This window comes from Trachemys scripta, chromosome 13 (genome assembly GCF_013100865.1).
Source record: "Trachemys scripta elegans isolate TJP31775 chromosome 13, CAS_Tse_1.0, whole genome shotgun sequence".
NCBI lineage: Eukaryota > Metazoa > Chordata > Testudines > Emydidae > Trachemys > Trachemys scripta.
The window spans coordinates 21,146,933-21,163,486 of NC_048310.1; the positions used below are offsets into that span (position 1 = coordinate 21,146,933).

Consider the following 16,554-nt stretch of genomic DNA (forward strand, 5'->3'; position numbering starts at 1 on the left):
ATCTATAGTTTAGAAATGTTGCTCACTATCTTTAATGTGTTTCCCGAGGTTAATGATGCCCCTGAGCTGGTCCCTGAATTTGATCTTTGTATATTTGATGCTGTCTCCGTTGGTTGCTGCCACCAGGAAGGAAAAAGAAACGTTATCCTATAACTGCATTTTGCCTCCAACCCATCCTTCCAAACTGACCTCAGATGGACAGGGACCCTGCCAGACCAAGAAAACAGCTATAATTTCAGCCTAAAGCTGAAAACAACCGGCACTCACCAAAACTTGACTGAAATATAGAAGCGCCTATTCTTTTTCCTTTTTCGGGGTGCTTTGTCTGTGTTTGGTGGGAAAAGTGACTAGACAAACTATCAGTTTTGTGTGGAAGTATTTTGTTGAAACCCAGGGAATATTTCCATCATTTAAGGAAAGGGTTAAAGACAGAGAGAAAAGATGGTTTAGTAATTTGAAACTCCCTTGCACATTTTGATAAAAATTGGATGTTTACAGCAAGTATTTGATAACTGAGGAACTAAACTTGAGATTATAAAAAGAATCCTTAGCACTATCCATGGGGCATTAAATACCATCCAAGCCACAAAAGCCCTGAATGTTAGGCACTGTGCTGGCCTTCTGTGGTGGACTGAATTTAACCCCATATGAACCAGGGCAAGCCATTTAACTATAAATAGTATGTGACCAGCACACTGCAGTGGCCTGCCATAAGCTGTGAAGATCTTTAAGGGGATATACCAACTTTTCACACAATTTCACTAAACTGACTGGCCAGTGGGGGAGCAGGATTTTACCCCGGGGGGGGGGGGGGTAATTATGAACATCAGCATCTGAGCATTTGCCAGCAGACACCACACAATTATTTCCTAAACATAGAGGAAAGCTAGAGTGTGCTCTGATACCATGCGTGATAACTGTTGGCAAATGCTGACATTTTAGTGGCATCACTGTGTAAATATGTTGTTTTTCCAAACATTAAAAGAGATTCATGTACTCTAAGGAAGCTGTGGTTGCAAATCAATTTTTTTCAATCTACTTTTACTCAGTATTATCAACATCAAGCATTCAAAAATGAGTTTGGCTTAAAAATCATGACATTTTAAAATAAACTTTTGAGTACTTTTTATTTGCTTTCTGCTATTTTGAGCCATTGAGTTCATGTGTTCAATCTTTTCTCCGCCACCACAAAGGCTATTTTTTTTAAATGACTGCTGAGATTCTCATGTAAAAACATGACTCCAGGAGCTGAGGATCGACAGAAAAGACCAAAAGTGTTGTGATATTTGTAAGTAAATTGTGAAAGTTGGCAATGCTATTTACTCTAAGTCTACTTGAATTTTATTTTATGGGAAAAGGCTTCATATTGTCCCTCTCCTGGATGCTGAAATTCACCTCTCAATCTAAGAGCTTTAGACAAGCTTTCTCAGCCACAGCTGCTTCTACTATGCACTGATTACACAAAATAAGGCCATTGGGATTTGTACAGTCATGGAATCCCACAGCCCCTCCTGTGGCTCACCTCTAAACGTCCTCTATGTGTTGGCCTCTCTGGGTATGCCTATACTGCAATTAGACACCTGTGACTGCGCTGACTCAGGCATGCAGGCTCAGGCTATGGGGCTGTTTAATTGTAGTGTATATGTTCAGGCTTGCGCTGGAGCATGGGCTCTAGGATCCTGCAAGATGGGAGGGTCCCAGAGCCCAACCGTCCACATAGCAATTAAACAGCCCCTTAGCCCAAGCCCCAGCCTGCTGGCACGCCCAGACGAGGGTGTCTAATTGCAGTGTAGACACGCGCTCTGGTGCCAGCCAATCCAACTTACATGTTGTGCAGGGTTTGCAGAGGGCATGCCTGCACAGCCAATTGTAGCCGTGCCCATCAATGTGGCTTAACTGTGTGACAATCCTTACACACATCTTCATCCCCATGGTAAATTTCACTCTCAACAAGTAGTCAAGATAAAACATTATCAGTTAAGAATGACTTCATGACATGAATCACACGGGCTCTCAAGATGCCTGCTTGTTTTGCTTAAAAGTACACTGCTAGGATATTTTTCATCATTCCAAAATAATTATTTCCTCACTTTTGTATAAAATGTCCCTTGAAGTTTGAAACTGAATTATGTTTCCTTATCAAATATTTTTTCCTCCAACAGGGATATTCTAGTCTGTTTTTTGTAGGATTGCTTATAAATACTGGTATACTGATATCAAAATAAAATATTAAGAAAACAGCAGTGAAGCATTTGTTTTGAGAGGGAAAAAAGAGAGAGAAAGAACTAAAGGGAGTTTGCAAATAAATACTGGGGGAGGGGAACAGGTTAAATTTGGGGCCTACTGACCTTGACAAATCTCTCTCTCTCTCTCTCTCTATATATATATATATATCAACTCTGCCCTTGCAGACATCTCAAACATATTTTTTACATTTTGTGTTCATATCTATGTTAAAACTTTATGGCACAATTCCATCACTTGTGACAAGTTTAATTCAATCTAAATATTCTTCTTAAAGTACAATAATTAAACTGATTTGTTTGCTTTTAATATCAGAAGTACCAATGAATAAAATAATGAAATAACTGTTACCAACATCTTTAATATTTTCTGTACATATCAAAGCATTGATAAAATCAGGACAAAAATAGCAAGAAAAGAGAACACATGCAAGCTTGATTGCATCCTCTCTGTGCAGTTGCTATGCAGCAATTGCCTTCCTACAAAGAACTTTGGCTTTTTTGCTTACTAACGTTTCGTCATTCAAGTAGATACAGTATGTTCAGAACCAAGGCAGTCTAAAAGAAGTCTTTACTCCTGAGAATCGTCTTAGACAACTATGAATTAGAAATATACATGCCTTTGAATTACACATTTTTCATAATTATTTTAACCACTAGATAAGATTCAACCTAAATAAAAAAGCAACCAAAAAGCACTTCATCCTAATGCTGAAAACGCAGTGAAACAGACAGGCACTCAGCCTAAAAAAAAGAACATTTTTTTGGCAGCTAGCGTGGGTAATCCTTTGTCACTGCTGCCTTTTACAACAGATTTTCTGGCTCACTACTGTTTCAACTCTTATGTTTCACTACGGACCTGTACATATCAAAAGCTCGTGTCATGATCTGCCACCTGCCTGCTCCTTCAGAGCTGATGAAAATGTTCCTAAAATTTAAAAAGGGAAATTACTGTTTATGAACACACAGGCAAAAGACACACTTAATGAATGTTCTAAAATGGATTTAGACTAAAAACATGATTGTTTCCTATTGTAGTTAGCAGAATAAAATAGGTTCAAAATACAAGTTTAAGTTCTAAAACTAGCCTTTTCATTGAGGTAATAGTAACTCTTAGCTCAGCCTTCTAAAACAAGCATGTGATACTCCACTTTAGCTCTGATAGAGTTGCCTGCCCTATTATAATACTGACACTACTTAGTAATTAAGCTAAACTTAGAAGTTTATTGCCTACAATCATGGACTAAGTTATGTCCTGTACTGCACATAAGTGCCCACCAGAAAGCTTTGTGCGCAGCAGCAGGAGAGCAGAATATCCCTATTGTGATTCCCCAAAGCACGGTGCCAGCTTCTCTCAAAGGAGCAGTTGTTGGGCTCTTCCTCAAAAACCTCTCTCTTGGTGCTTACAGTCTTCACAATTACTGTCCCGTATCTAGCTTTCCCTTTTCGGGAAAAGGGATTGAGGTGGTCTGAGCAAACCAGGTCCATCTCTGATCCCTATCAGTCTGGTTTTCAGATAGAGTATGATATGGAAACTCTGAAGGTGTCATTGGAACGAGATCGTCTCATGGTGATGGTGAGAGACCAGGTGTCCATGCTGATTCTTTTAGATTTTAACAGCCTTTAATACCACTGATTATCAGGCTTTGTTGATATACCTGGTGTATAAACCATGTACACCTCTACCTCGATATAACGCTGTCCTCGGGAGCCAAAAAATCTTACAGCGTTATAGGGGAAACCGCATTATATCGAACTTGCTTTGATCCGCCGGAGTGCGCGGCCCCGCACCCCCGGAGCACTGCTTTACCGCATTATATCCGAATTCGTGTTATATCAGGTCATGTTATATCGGGGTAGAGGTGTAGTGGTGTAGAAATGGTGTTACCATCCAAGGAGGGCAAAGTACCCAGATGGGCCAATCTGCATTCCACTCGGGCCTCACAGCCCACCAGGTATATGAGTTGGTGGTTCCTTCATGGAGCTGTGAGCACAGGCATGCACATGATGTGGTCCATAAACTCCCCTGACTCCTGTCCTTTCTGCAGCAAGACGGAGACAATGGCGCATATTCTGGGTATGCCAGATTGCAGCCCCTCTTCTGGCTCCTCCAGAACCTGCTCCTGAGGTTCTGGCTGTACCTTTCCCCACACCTCCTGATCTACACACACCCCCTGTGGCCCCGCAAAGTTGTGAAACCTCCTCATCAACCTCCTCCTCCAAAGTGGGCATTCACATACCAGGAGGAGGAAGCTGGATGGGGTACGGGGGGAACTTTCTGTGTCTGTGGGGCCTACTTCTGATCCCTCTTGAAATCACATCTCTGGGCAGAGTTCCTCTGGGCTGTGACAACTGCCTCCCTGGATGCCTTCGAGGAGCAGTGGGAGCTGTCCGGGGTTCTTTGCTCAATGTTCCCCTGTGGATCCCTGATTCTATCCATGTGACCTTCACTCCCATCCCTGGTTTTTTCATTTGTTGTCCCCCCCCAAATTAGTTAATGCCTGGGTCTGGTGGCTCCTCCCCTTAAACTGAGGGAGGGTGTCATGGGGTTCGCTCACTGCTAGGGTGCCTCCTCCTGGTGGCTTTGGGGATTAGCTTCCTCCAGGTGTTGCGCCCTCCTCCGGTGGTCTCTCCATTCATCATCTTCTCGCATTCTGTGGCCCTTCTTGCTCGAGGAGCTGCAGCTGTCTGTTCATGGCTTAGTCCTCCAGCCAGGTCACTATGGTCTTCCCCTTCTAGGGTATCAAAATCTGCCAAAGCCAACTGTCCCAGGCAGTCTGCTCTCTGCTGTATGGTCTGCACCACTTCCCCAGTAGCTGGTAGGGGAACCCAGGCTCACCCTCTACTCCACTTCCGGGGCCCTCTCATCAGCAGGTCTGTCTTACCCCATCCCTTGCTACCTTTCCCCTGAGCCTTTCCTACCTTTCTAGCTCTCCTTCTCTGGGTTTGCCAGCCCTCCTCCCAGGGAGTAATTGTAAGCCCAAACATGCCTTCCTTCACCCTGGGAGTGACTGCAGACTACTTCCCTGCAGCCCTCAGATGCTCTCAGCTCCTGGGCTTTACATAAGCCCCTCCTGTTCCTGTCCAGCTGAGTCTCATTTAATCAATCCCTGCTCCCTGATTCCTTCTCCAGGTGTAGAATGGGGAGTTAATTGGCCCACCTGGCCACCTTAACCCCTTCAAGTCTTGTGTGTGGTGGACATTTCACCACAGTGGCAGCCTTTAGTAATGGGCAGGCCCCTCCCAGTGCTTCAATAGATACTCTGACCTAAGGGCTCTCTCATGCAGGGTTCCATTCTGTCGTCCTTCTGGTTTCACTTATGGTACATACTGAACTGCTAGGGGAGCTAGTAAGGAAGTTTAGACTGCTGTTGGGGTCCTTCTCCTGTTCCAGTTGTTAATTGCTTATTGATCACCTAACAAGTCCTCCTGGGGCAGTGCTATTTTTTTCATTTTGGTTTCTTATTACTAATAAAATACCTGAGCACAAAAAAAATAAAAAAATCCATGCAGCATGATGAAAGCCATCAAGAGGGATTCTGGGGCAGGACCTATAGATCAGAGAGTGAGATTCACACACTTATCAGTATACATCTGGTAAAGACCAGCCTGAACTGGCCAGAATATAGAACACACATTCGTGCTGCTTTCGCAAACCAACTCTGGAGAAGTTTAGCTGATTCCATGGAGTTTAAAATATTTACTTTTTAACCTGGCAGTGCACTGTGTTACACAGTAATCAGCACAAGAGTGCTGAACAAGATTTTTATCCACTACACAAAACGACAAAGAACATTATAAATATGTCTCAAAGTAAACCCAAAATTCTACTGCAGGAAAAGAAGAAACTCAATGTAAGGTATTTTTCTTGTTTTGTTATTTATTTATTTGTGTGTGCGCGCGCGCGCACACGCACACGTAATTCTTTGTTTGTTTAGGAAGTTTGAACAGGTTTATAAATAGGAATCATGTAAATATGAGAAACAAAACAATAATCTTTACAAGAGTCAACTTTTATGTAAGGAAACATTATACAATAATAATACTCGTTACATCTCTATTTAACAAGGTGTTATCATATTACAGAGTCAACATCATTACAACATCTCGCGACGTCATTTCTATTGATTTCATTAATTTGAGTGAAATCTCTGATTACGCATATTTAACAGACGAACTATCAAATGTTAATATTTAAAAAACAGACAGTTGTGTTGGTTTGGGTTTTTGGTTTTGTTTGTTTGTTTGTTTGTGTTTGTTTGTTTGCAGGTGAAATGCTCTTTGTCTGAGTATTGAATAAAATACTGAACCACATATCTAAGTATCTATTTGTCCTCCTCTTTTGCTGGCTACACAACGGGTGTGTTAAATTTTTCCATAATAACACCCTCCCATAGTTGGACTATTTTTGCTTTTTCAGTGACAGGCTATCGGTAGCCTAGCAGCTACTAACAGATGATAGATTAATTCTTAATTTCCTTTTGTGTGACCACAAGGAAAACCCCAGAAGGATTACCAAAGGATAATTTGATAATAAATACCCAACAATTTATTATATTTGGCTACAAATTGCATCTCAATATTCTGTAATGACTGGACATGTCCACCACATATATATAAAATCTCCTCTTTCACCACAATTTCTCCAATATGTATCCCCAAGCAATCTATCTGTCTAAGCTGACTGATGTGAGGTACCATTAAAACAGTATCTTAAAGACATTTTCTTTTATCATGCTATAGACTGAGCAACATATCTTTCTAAACAACTATGCATTTAATGAACTTTTTGGTTGTTCTTCAAAGTTAATTGATGTTACATTTCATTAAGTTCTTGGAATACCTTAACGCCATGAAAAATGTTTTCTTAGAGAGAGCTATTGGTCAGATGATCAGACCCATTGAACACAAAAAGAATTATGAGCAAAATTTCAAAAAGTCTTTTAGAAACTTTTGAAAATATCACCCTACATTATTTTTATTCTTTGCTGGCAATATATCCAATTACTTGAAATTAGTTTTGTAATTAACAAACTGTCATGTTTATCAATTTCCATGGTGCCAGGACAGCTTCATTTATTTCAGTCAAAATACAGATGGCACAAAATCATGTAAATGCCTTATTGCTTTGTGTGATGCAAAGTAACATGAACTATTCCAAATACCCTGGAAATGTTAAGGTAAAGAGTAAATTTTTCAAAAGAGCCTTAGGGTATGTCAACACTGCAGAAAAAGACCCATGGCAGCGAGTCTCAGAGCTTGTGGGGCTTGTGGGATTGTGGGGCTCACGCTAAAGGGCTAAAAATAGCAGCGTAGACATTCGGACTCGGGCTGGAGCCCAGGCTCTGAACGCTGGTGAGACAGATGGGTCTCAGAGCCCAGGCTATATCCAAACCCAAATGTCTACACTAGTAATTTTAGCCCTCAAGCATGAGCCCAGTCAGGTGACCTCTGAGACTTGCTCGCAGGGGTCTTTTTTTTTTTTTTTTTTCCAATGCACACACAAAGTGAGTTAGGAGCCCAAGTCCCTTTGAAAGTCATGTAACAATGGTCTATTTAACAATCAATATTGGTCTAATGTGATTGACTTGAAATAGACACTGAAATATGTTTTAAAATACAATTATAGTTTTAAAATACTTTTAAAACCAAGAAGGTTCAGTAATTTACTAGCCTTAAATTTGTTTTTTATTCCCTTCAAACAGTCAGTGTGCCTCGACTTCAGAGGACTGTTTCTCCTTGCTGTTCTGTGAAATATCTTCCATAACCCAGTACCATCCCTTAACCTTCTTCCTCAGTTTGTTTTAAATTACTCTGTTCAACTTGGTTGCAGTGAGTTTAGACATTTTTTTTTCTTTCTTAGCTGTATGAAGTTCAGTCTTTTTTAAACACTCTCCTCACTTGGGAAGGGATAGACTGTGGTGGAGAAGAGGATACATTTGTCACTAAAGCTTAGTCTAGTCATCTGTGCATAGGACTGGGAGCCAGGAACTTCTTAATTCTAGTTCCACCTTGGCCACTGACTTCCTAGGGCCTTGAGCAAGTCACTTAAGCCAAAATATTCAAAAAGTGCCCTCTAATGTTGGGCCCAACTGTAGATACTTAAGGCCTGTGTGCTGAGCACTCACCTCTTCAACTGCAATCAATGGGAGGGGCAGGTATTCAGCATCTCTGAATACCATAACTTAGGTTAGGCAACCAAAGTAAGAGGCTACTTTTGAATATTTCAGAGCTTCATCACTATTCTTCAGTTCTCCCATCTGTAAAATAAGGAGAGTACTACTTACCTACATACTTCACTGGGAAATTGGGTTTGTAAAAATCTTAGTTATTATAATACACCCTAATAATTCAGTAAACAGAGATACTCAAGGTACATTTTAACAGTCTTTACTGTAGCAATTCATTCAGAAACAACTCCTCTCCAGAGTTATAGATCAATCGGAGAATAAAACATGACCTTTGAAAACCAATATGATGTCTTCCATGTATGATAGCACAGAATAAAACTGCTTTAAAAAGATAAATCATTTACAATTACTCTATTGCCTTCAGTGGGAATAGTCCACTGACTGCCTGAAATGATTTCTCATTTGTCAGACCAACCTTACAGTGCAAAATTCAAGAAAAATCAGATTGAGTTGAACACAAAAAGTTCCCGTCACACTCCACAGCTGTTACAGTCTGAGATCTTTGTTTCTTCTGCCACTGATGCCCACCTGGAATTTTTGGACTATGCCATTTTGATTGATGCCAAATCCTCTTTCATACCTAAATCTAAGAAGCCAGCATGGCTTATTGTAAAGAACTGTCCACCTACTTCATAGAGTAGATCACCCATATCACTCATCTCAAGCCAACAGCATCCATTCACCAAGCTCAGAACTGTTAATGTGATGGCCACCATCTTGGCCAGCAAACCTAGGACTGAATTGGGGATCCTCAGAACTAAAACCAGCTTGAGCTAAAGAGACAAGATTCCATAGCTGGGCTGTTACAGACTCATATCCTCTGTAGATCAGGCACAGAGGGAGACCTGTAATACACACTCACCAGTGAGTCCACTAATGCTCAGTGAATTCAGTCCATTCACACAGCAAGAGATACTTGAAGTATTACAGGAAATTTGAGTACCATATCTAACTATCTGGGTAGCACCAGACCCCAATACTGAGCATTAATGTATTTATCATCCTTTGGGAGCTAAGGAAATACTATGATGACCATTTTACAGTTGGGAAATTGGAGCAAAGAGAACTAAGTAACTTGACCACGGTCACATAGGAAGTCTCTGGCAGAAGTAAAAGCTGAATCCAGGCCTCTTGTGTCAAAGCCATCCTTCTTCATGGGTCACTCTTTTTGGTTAGTGAAAGATGTTCAATATTAATTGGGCTCTTATTGCCTGAGATTGTCAATGCTACATTTGAGGAAGGATATCTACCAATCACTTTAAAGTACATAATAGTCCGACCAATAGTAAAGAAGCAATCTCTTGGCCTGTTGGGTAGGAAAGGTTCAATTTATTAAGTGTTCATAGTCGTCATTTTGGATTGGTAAAAGGACAACCTGTCCTCCATCTTGGCACCCCTTCTCCTTCAGCTTTTTGGCGCTTTTTTTGAGTCTGGCGCCAAAGCAAGGAAAAGGCAGGAAAGGTGGTGTCTCGTGGCAGTAGAATCTGCCTAGCAACAGAGAATGCATATAAGGGAGTGTTCACCCTCTGAGAGGTGCTCTATGTCTCTGGATGCTGTGAAAGCAGATCATCCCAGTGAGGCATAGAAGCCCTCCCACAGAGTACCAGCCTTCCTATTAGCTAGAGCCCTGATTGAATAGGACTTGAGGTGAACCAGTAACACTTACCAGCAAAGGTTCCCTTGACTTACCTCCACTCACCTGTTCCATCATCACGTGAGATAGTGTCTGCATTCAGCATGCAGGATGACAAGATCAAGAACAGAAGGCACCACACTGAAGATCTACTTACCTGGCACCAAAGATCCTAAGGTCCAATTCCTGTTGTGTTCCCATTCCTGACACATGTCCCTGAGGTCCTTGTTCCTGTCTGTGTTCCTGTTCTCCTGGCCAGTGTCTGCAAGACATGGTATAGTCCTTCTGTAAAATCCCACTGTGTAAGAGTTTGGGCTCTGGAGTTCATCCCCATGTCCACCATCTGTGTTAACAACCGAGCAGTTATTCTTTGTGTTATCTTAGTTGCAGGGAGTCCTAGTTTGTTGTTGTGTATCTCAATAAACACCATTTTGTTGTTTGCAACCTTAACCTGCCTGTGTCTTAACTACACTAAAATATCATTGATAGATGCGGAGGGAAGATAGGATACTGCACATAGCCCATCTTCTGTGAAGTAAAACCTAATCTTAACTGTCACTGGCTAACAAGCCCTAGGAACCTTGCCAACTAACTTAGTGTATTATAATAACTAAGATTTTTACAAACACAGTGTCTTAAACAAGATAATGTAAACACAAAGAAAACAGCATTTCGAACTATACCCTGCTAACGTACCAGACGCCCTCCCAATCAGGCTTCATATCAGGACATGGCATTGGTCCCAGCGATGGATAACCTCCTCCTGGCCATGGATGGGAGAGGACGGTCACCCATCATCATATTACTAGACCTCTTCTGGGATTTAGCATCATCTGCCATAGTTTACTAATCTCTTGCATCAAACAAGTAGCTGAAGTTAACAGAAAAGCACGGACTTCCCTTTCAAGCCAGCCCCAGAGAATGCTGATGGAAAATTGCTCCATCACCAGACTATTCATTTATACTTACATCATTTATTAAGGTAAGATTGTGGCCAAAGACAATTATTCAGAAATAAACCTAAAATCATGTTATTATATTGAACATTAGAAGAATAAACTATGTTTATTGGTTTTTGCAAAAAATTTGAAAGAACTGGCAAAGCATTTCTATAGCTATTAACATTAATAAGAAAATTGGTGACATTAGTAAGTTCTGTTAGAGAAAAAAAATAAGCCTAAAACAACCAGCCAACAAACAAAAATGGTTTAAAGAAAAATGTGAATCAAAATCTGATTTGAAAGACACTCAGAAGTGAGAGACTTATTACATGTCTTGGGCAATTTTTTGATAGAATAAAATGGTCCTGCGCTATGAAACCTTCCTGGGAACACTCCACGGTATCACCAGCATCAGGAACATGACAAATCCCAAAGGAAGGGAGGTTCCTGGCAGATCCAGCACCCCCTAGACTGTCCAGCTACATAACAACTAATCCCAGGACCGGCGAAGCTCTGCCAGCGCACACAGACAGTTGGGGGTGGTTTTGACAGTCTGGTTGTTTTCTGTTCCGCTAGTTTAAATCCAGATCAGAATTTTAAAGCCATTTCGTAGTTTTTACAGCCCTGCCATTGGCTGTCGCACACCTTGCACCCCTGCTCGGCTTCTCAATCTCCCCCACTCCCCACCTCGTGCGGCTCCCCGACCACTCCGAGGCAGAACGAGACTGACGCTCCGAGCCAAGGGCGGGTAGGGGCAGCAGCGTCGCTCTCCTAATGGGCATGTGCGCCCCCCTCACACCGTCCCCGCGGGCAGCCCCTGGAGTCCGTGGTTTGCGGATGGAGCATGGGCAGAAGCGAAAGGGGCAGATTCTGCAGCAGGGCGGGTTGTCCCATCAGGCTCCCCGGACAGCGCCGCGTGGGGGGCCGGGCAGCCCCCCAATGGCCCCGCGAGCCAGAGCCGCTGCCCAGCGCCTCATTAGTTCAGCTCGGGCAGCAGCGCATGCGCCTGCCATTGGAGCGCTCTCCAGCGGCTCTCGGGCTGAGCGGGGCAGAGGGGAAGGGAGTCGCCGGGGACTGTTCCTGGAGCGGGGGCGAGATGGCTGGGGAGAACCAGCACCAGACCCTCAGGAAGAGCATCGCAGCCCAGCCGCCCGCAGCGCCGCCCCGGCCGCCCCGGAGCAGCAGCTCCGAGCGAGTGACTCTGAAGAAGGAGATCGGGCTCGTCAGCGCCTGTGCCATCATTATAGGTAAGAGATCTCTGCCCCCGCCGGGCACCGAGCGAGAAGGAGCAGCATGGGCTGGCGCGGCCCCGGCTGTGACCCCAAGTCAGTGTGTGCGCGTTGGGAGAAGGGTTTATCATTAAACGTGGTCGATCCCTGTTGCTGCTTGAAAGCATTATTCTGCGGGGGGGTAAATGGTAACGCGCAGGCTGGTGGCGAGCAGAGATCAGGGCTGTGAGTGCCTTTGCTAAGCTCCCTGCAGCGTGCATGCAACAACAACGAAGTGGTTGTATTTCATTTCTTCATCATTGTACCCTGGGGAGGCAGATTAATGAATTTAGCTCTCTTCGGGCATATGGGGATCGGGGAATTCATAGTGATTGAGCACTATTTATTATATATAGACAGAAGAAAGATTGACAAAGAAAATGCATTTCATAGGCACTCATTTGTTAATATGAAACACTTTTCCTTCCCATGCAATGAAAATTCCTAGGTACAATAACTTTATTATGTGCTGCCTGTATTTCAATCCAATAGATAAAACTCCTAGAATTAGGTCATTTCGTTTACAAAATGAGGGTGGTGTAATAAACTATAGCATTGATTAATATGCCAGCACATAGACTGATGCCAAAGTCTACAATTCCTGAAAATTCTGATTGAAAAGCCAGTATACGGAAAGTGTCACCATAATCAAGGGGAGCTGTAGATATAAGTTGCTGAACTACAGGAGATTCAGAACCTTCCACGCTGCATTTTACAGTATGTGCCAAACCCAAGTTCTCTGTTATCTTAAAGAAAGGCAACAGTAGAAGTCCACATAAAGACCTAAAGTTGTCAGCCAAAGCATCCAGCATTGTAATCCAAAATAGATTTTAACCACTTTTGATTTAAAGCCTATTACAAATCATTGTCTAAATCTGAAATGCCAAAATATAATTGGTTTACAAATAAAACTCCATTCACAAGACTAAGTCAATAGATAAGAAGCTCAACATATTAACTGTCATCTATTGTACCACAGTCGTCTTTCATCTACTAATATAACTATATTAAGTGATGAGATGAAATCAGATTTTTCCAATACCAATAAACTGCCCACAAAGAAATAACATTCTATTGCATTACAGAGATGATTTCTTACAATGTATTTATGAAAAGTGGTAACTGGTACCTGTTTCCAGAGCTCTGGCATTTTACACTTTACAAACAGGAGATTAAAAAATATGCACAAGGATACAGGACAGTGAGCCTGCTCCAAATGTCAAAAGTCTACAATCCATCCAGTTCATCTTTCTTGATGATTAAGACTATGCTTGAAAAGGAATCCATTCATTTTATTTCTACAGGCAAAACCAACTATTAGAATTATTAACAACATAGCTAAAAGTTAAATAAGTACTGTATTAACATTTCTTTTTGAATTATAAACTCTCAAAACCAATCTGGTCTGAACCTGAACTATTTGCATTACCTTTCGTATCCTAGTGATCTCATCATCTTGCTGAACACAATGAGTATTGTGGTTGTACTAAGATTAAGAATATATCATCTGCTACTTTTCCAGTAGCTCATTATTGTTATATGGATTTTATATTATTTTGATTACACATTTTAGAAATTTGAGCTGACTATATTGATTTCTTGAGTATCTGCAAACAGTCAATCATCCATTCTTACACCTCTCTCTGTGTGTGTAATCCCAATTGATATTGCGTGCTCATTTCAATGCAAAATTCCATAGAATCCTAGCACCTGGTCCTAAACTTTTACTTACATCAGTAAGTCACTGAGACTGCTTATGTTATTGCTTTAAGATTTGGCCCTTTCTGAACATAATAGTCTTTCTGAACATAACCTGGGCAGTGTTACATTAAACTAACCATCTTCACTCAGGAGTGGCTTAAGGAACACACTAACAAGACCTGTTATTTTACCTGTTTTAACTATAGTGCCCAAAGTATCCCAAACTTTTAACAATCCGAATCAAAGTCTCTTCAGACGCAGCATCAAAGTACCAATGCCAACAAATGGAAATGAATTTATAACAAATGTTACATTAGATCAGATGTAAAATTTACGTATTAACCATCTATAGTCACTAAAGGCCTTGTGGCAATCTCTTAAAGGGTATTTAAGAGATCTTTTTGCAAGAGCTGGGCCATTTGACCTGGTGTGCTGGCCAGATGCCAGTTTGGATAATTATAATCTGCTTAGTTAAATTCTTGATTCATTTTCATTTGGATATGCTATTCTTATTCACTTCATGCCTTAAGCTGTTGTGTAGTGTTTCTATGCAGTGTTAAACCACTGCTACGTTCACCTCATAGGTGGTTGTATGTCAGCGGTGAGTGACATGATCACTATGGGCCATACTCAACAAGGAGTCTCATTAAGGGCTGTAACTACCTAGTCTAATTACCCACATGGGCGTAAGCTCCACCCTCAACCTTGATCCCTTGTTTGGTCTTGCTCAGATTTTGGCTTGGCCATGTGAGAGGTGGGGGGCATTTGGCAGTGCACAGGCTACTTACCCAGTATTTTTCACTAGGAGCAAATGGATGGGGGGAGGCTGGAGAGGCAAGTGAGAGGAGCCCTGGATCCATCCCCAGTTTGTCAAAGAGTGTGGATATACAAGTGCACAGACTCACACACATGCCTCCCAGAACCCAGGTGAAGTATGGGTGGAATTGTGACAGAGTCACATTCTCCAGTCTGCTCCTGGGGTGATGCAGCTACACACCATCCTTAGTCAGGGCAGATTGTAAGTTTACAAGTTTACGATTTGTACATCCCTTTGTTAACCTTGGTAAAGTGTTTGGGAGCCCTTTCAGATGAAAGGTGATATATACATGCAAGTTATTATTGGGGCAGCTGTACAGGGAATGTAGCTCCCTGAAAGTGACATGAATTACCTGCTCTCCAGCTCAAACTGTGCTCGGAGCAATTGGTCTGGGAGAAGATAAACTAGGCCACAAGTGTGAGCTGTGGAGCTGCACAGGGACAGAGAACCATGAGGGCTAGAAACGTTCCTTTTATAACCGAAAGCTGGGATTCTCAAATCGTCACATGGACCTGGTAGTTATGGCTTTAAGAAAACTACCACATACTGGGAAACTTACACTAAGGTTGACAGACTGAGCAATTCTGTAACTGGGTGTGTTGTCTCCCCACTCTTCATGTCCTCTCCCCAGTTAATTACCATGGGGATACGGTGATTCTAATGGGTTTCCAATCCCTTCATGTCACCTTGTTTGACTTGTGTTTCGGAGCTGTCAGAGAGATGTATTTGGGCTGTGCCACCCCATCTGCAGCAGGGGAGGAATCTGCCCCATGCTAAGAGGCCATGGAGGTGCTATACATGCTCAGTACCTTCCCTGACCTCATCCACAAGCTCCCAACTGTCAGACTGGCAGTTGAACTTAGTAGAGTCAAACACAGCCTCTGGGAGGGGAAGGTGTCCCCCCATGAGGATACAAAGTAGTCACCATGGCTGCACAACCTGGGTGGGTCACAGAGCGCCGGCAGGTTCTGCTCTTTGGCAAGACAGGGCCTATAATTTGTTTAATTCACTTGAAATAATAACTGCTATGTAACTGATTGATGGAACTGCTATCAATATAATTAAGAACATTGTTTAAAAGACAAAGGGGAGTTGTCATGTTGCAAAGTGTTCTGCATTCAATGGCATAATTACTGGGGAGAGTATGGGCTTTTCTACATTAAAAAATTGCACTAATATAACTACATCAGTGTAATTATACCAGCGCAACTCCTAATGCTGACCTACTGCACTGGTGCAGAGTAGGAATAACATGGATGTAACTTAATTCAGTAATGAGCAGGGGAAATGAACAGCTCCCAACACCCACAGATCCCTGAAATCTTCCTGGATTTCAAGAGATTTGCTAGAGTCTCTGTGGTCTCTCCTGATCCCCTGTGCCCTGCCTCCCCCACCATCCCTCACCCCCATCCCCCTTAAAGAGGTTTCCACCGCATTGGGCAGCTCCACAGCCTAACGCTTTCCTGATTTTTACAGTGGATTTCCTACTGATTGCCATGTGGTAAGATGGTCTTAGTCCACCAGTTTCCTTCTACTTCCTGTCTCCCTCTTGATACCTCAAGGAGATCTCAGGATTATGGGATGGGTTGTAGGATGATGGGGGGAGACAGAGCCAGGAAGAAGTCCACCAGTCTCCTTCTACTTCCTGTCTCCCTCTGGATACCTCAAGGAGATCTCAGGATTATGGGATGGGTTGTAGGATGATGGAGGGAGACAGAGCCAGGAAGATGACACCCCTACTTCCACATGGAAAAAAAGGG

The 16,554-nt window shown here is 42.4% G+C and overlaps 1 protein-coding gene and 1 long non-coding RNA gene across 5 annotated transcripts in view; one reads left to right on the plus strand and one right to left on the minus strand.

Moving 5' to 3' along the window:
* LOC117886420 overlaps positions 1-16,554 on the minus strand; it is a 200,210-nt gene that overhangs the window by 176,143 nt on the left and 7,513 nt on the right. The window contains exons 1-2 of one of the 4 annotated variants that reach the window (XR_004647969.1): positions 11,654-11,693; positions 10,225-10,329 (exon numbers count right to left, since the gene is read on the minus strand). This is a non-coding gene — a long non-coding RNA (uncharacterized LOC117886420). The other 3 variants (XR_004647968.1, XR_004647967.1, XR_004647966.1) reach the window with 3 other exon arrangements.
* SLC7A10 (solute carrier family 7 member 10) overlaps positions 11,753-16,554 on the plus strand; it is a 77,022-nt gene continuing 72,220 nt past the window's right edge. The window contains exon 1 of the mRNA XM_034788195.1: positions 11,753-12,255. Coding sequence (XP_034644086.1) covers positions 11,853-12,255 — 403 coding nt within the window. The 5' untranslated portion in view covers positions 11,753-11,852. The remainder of the gene's footprint in view (positions 12,256-16,554) is intronic.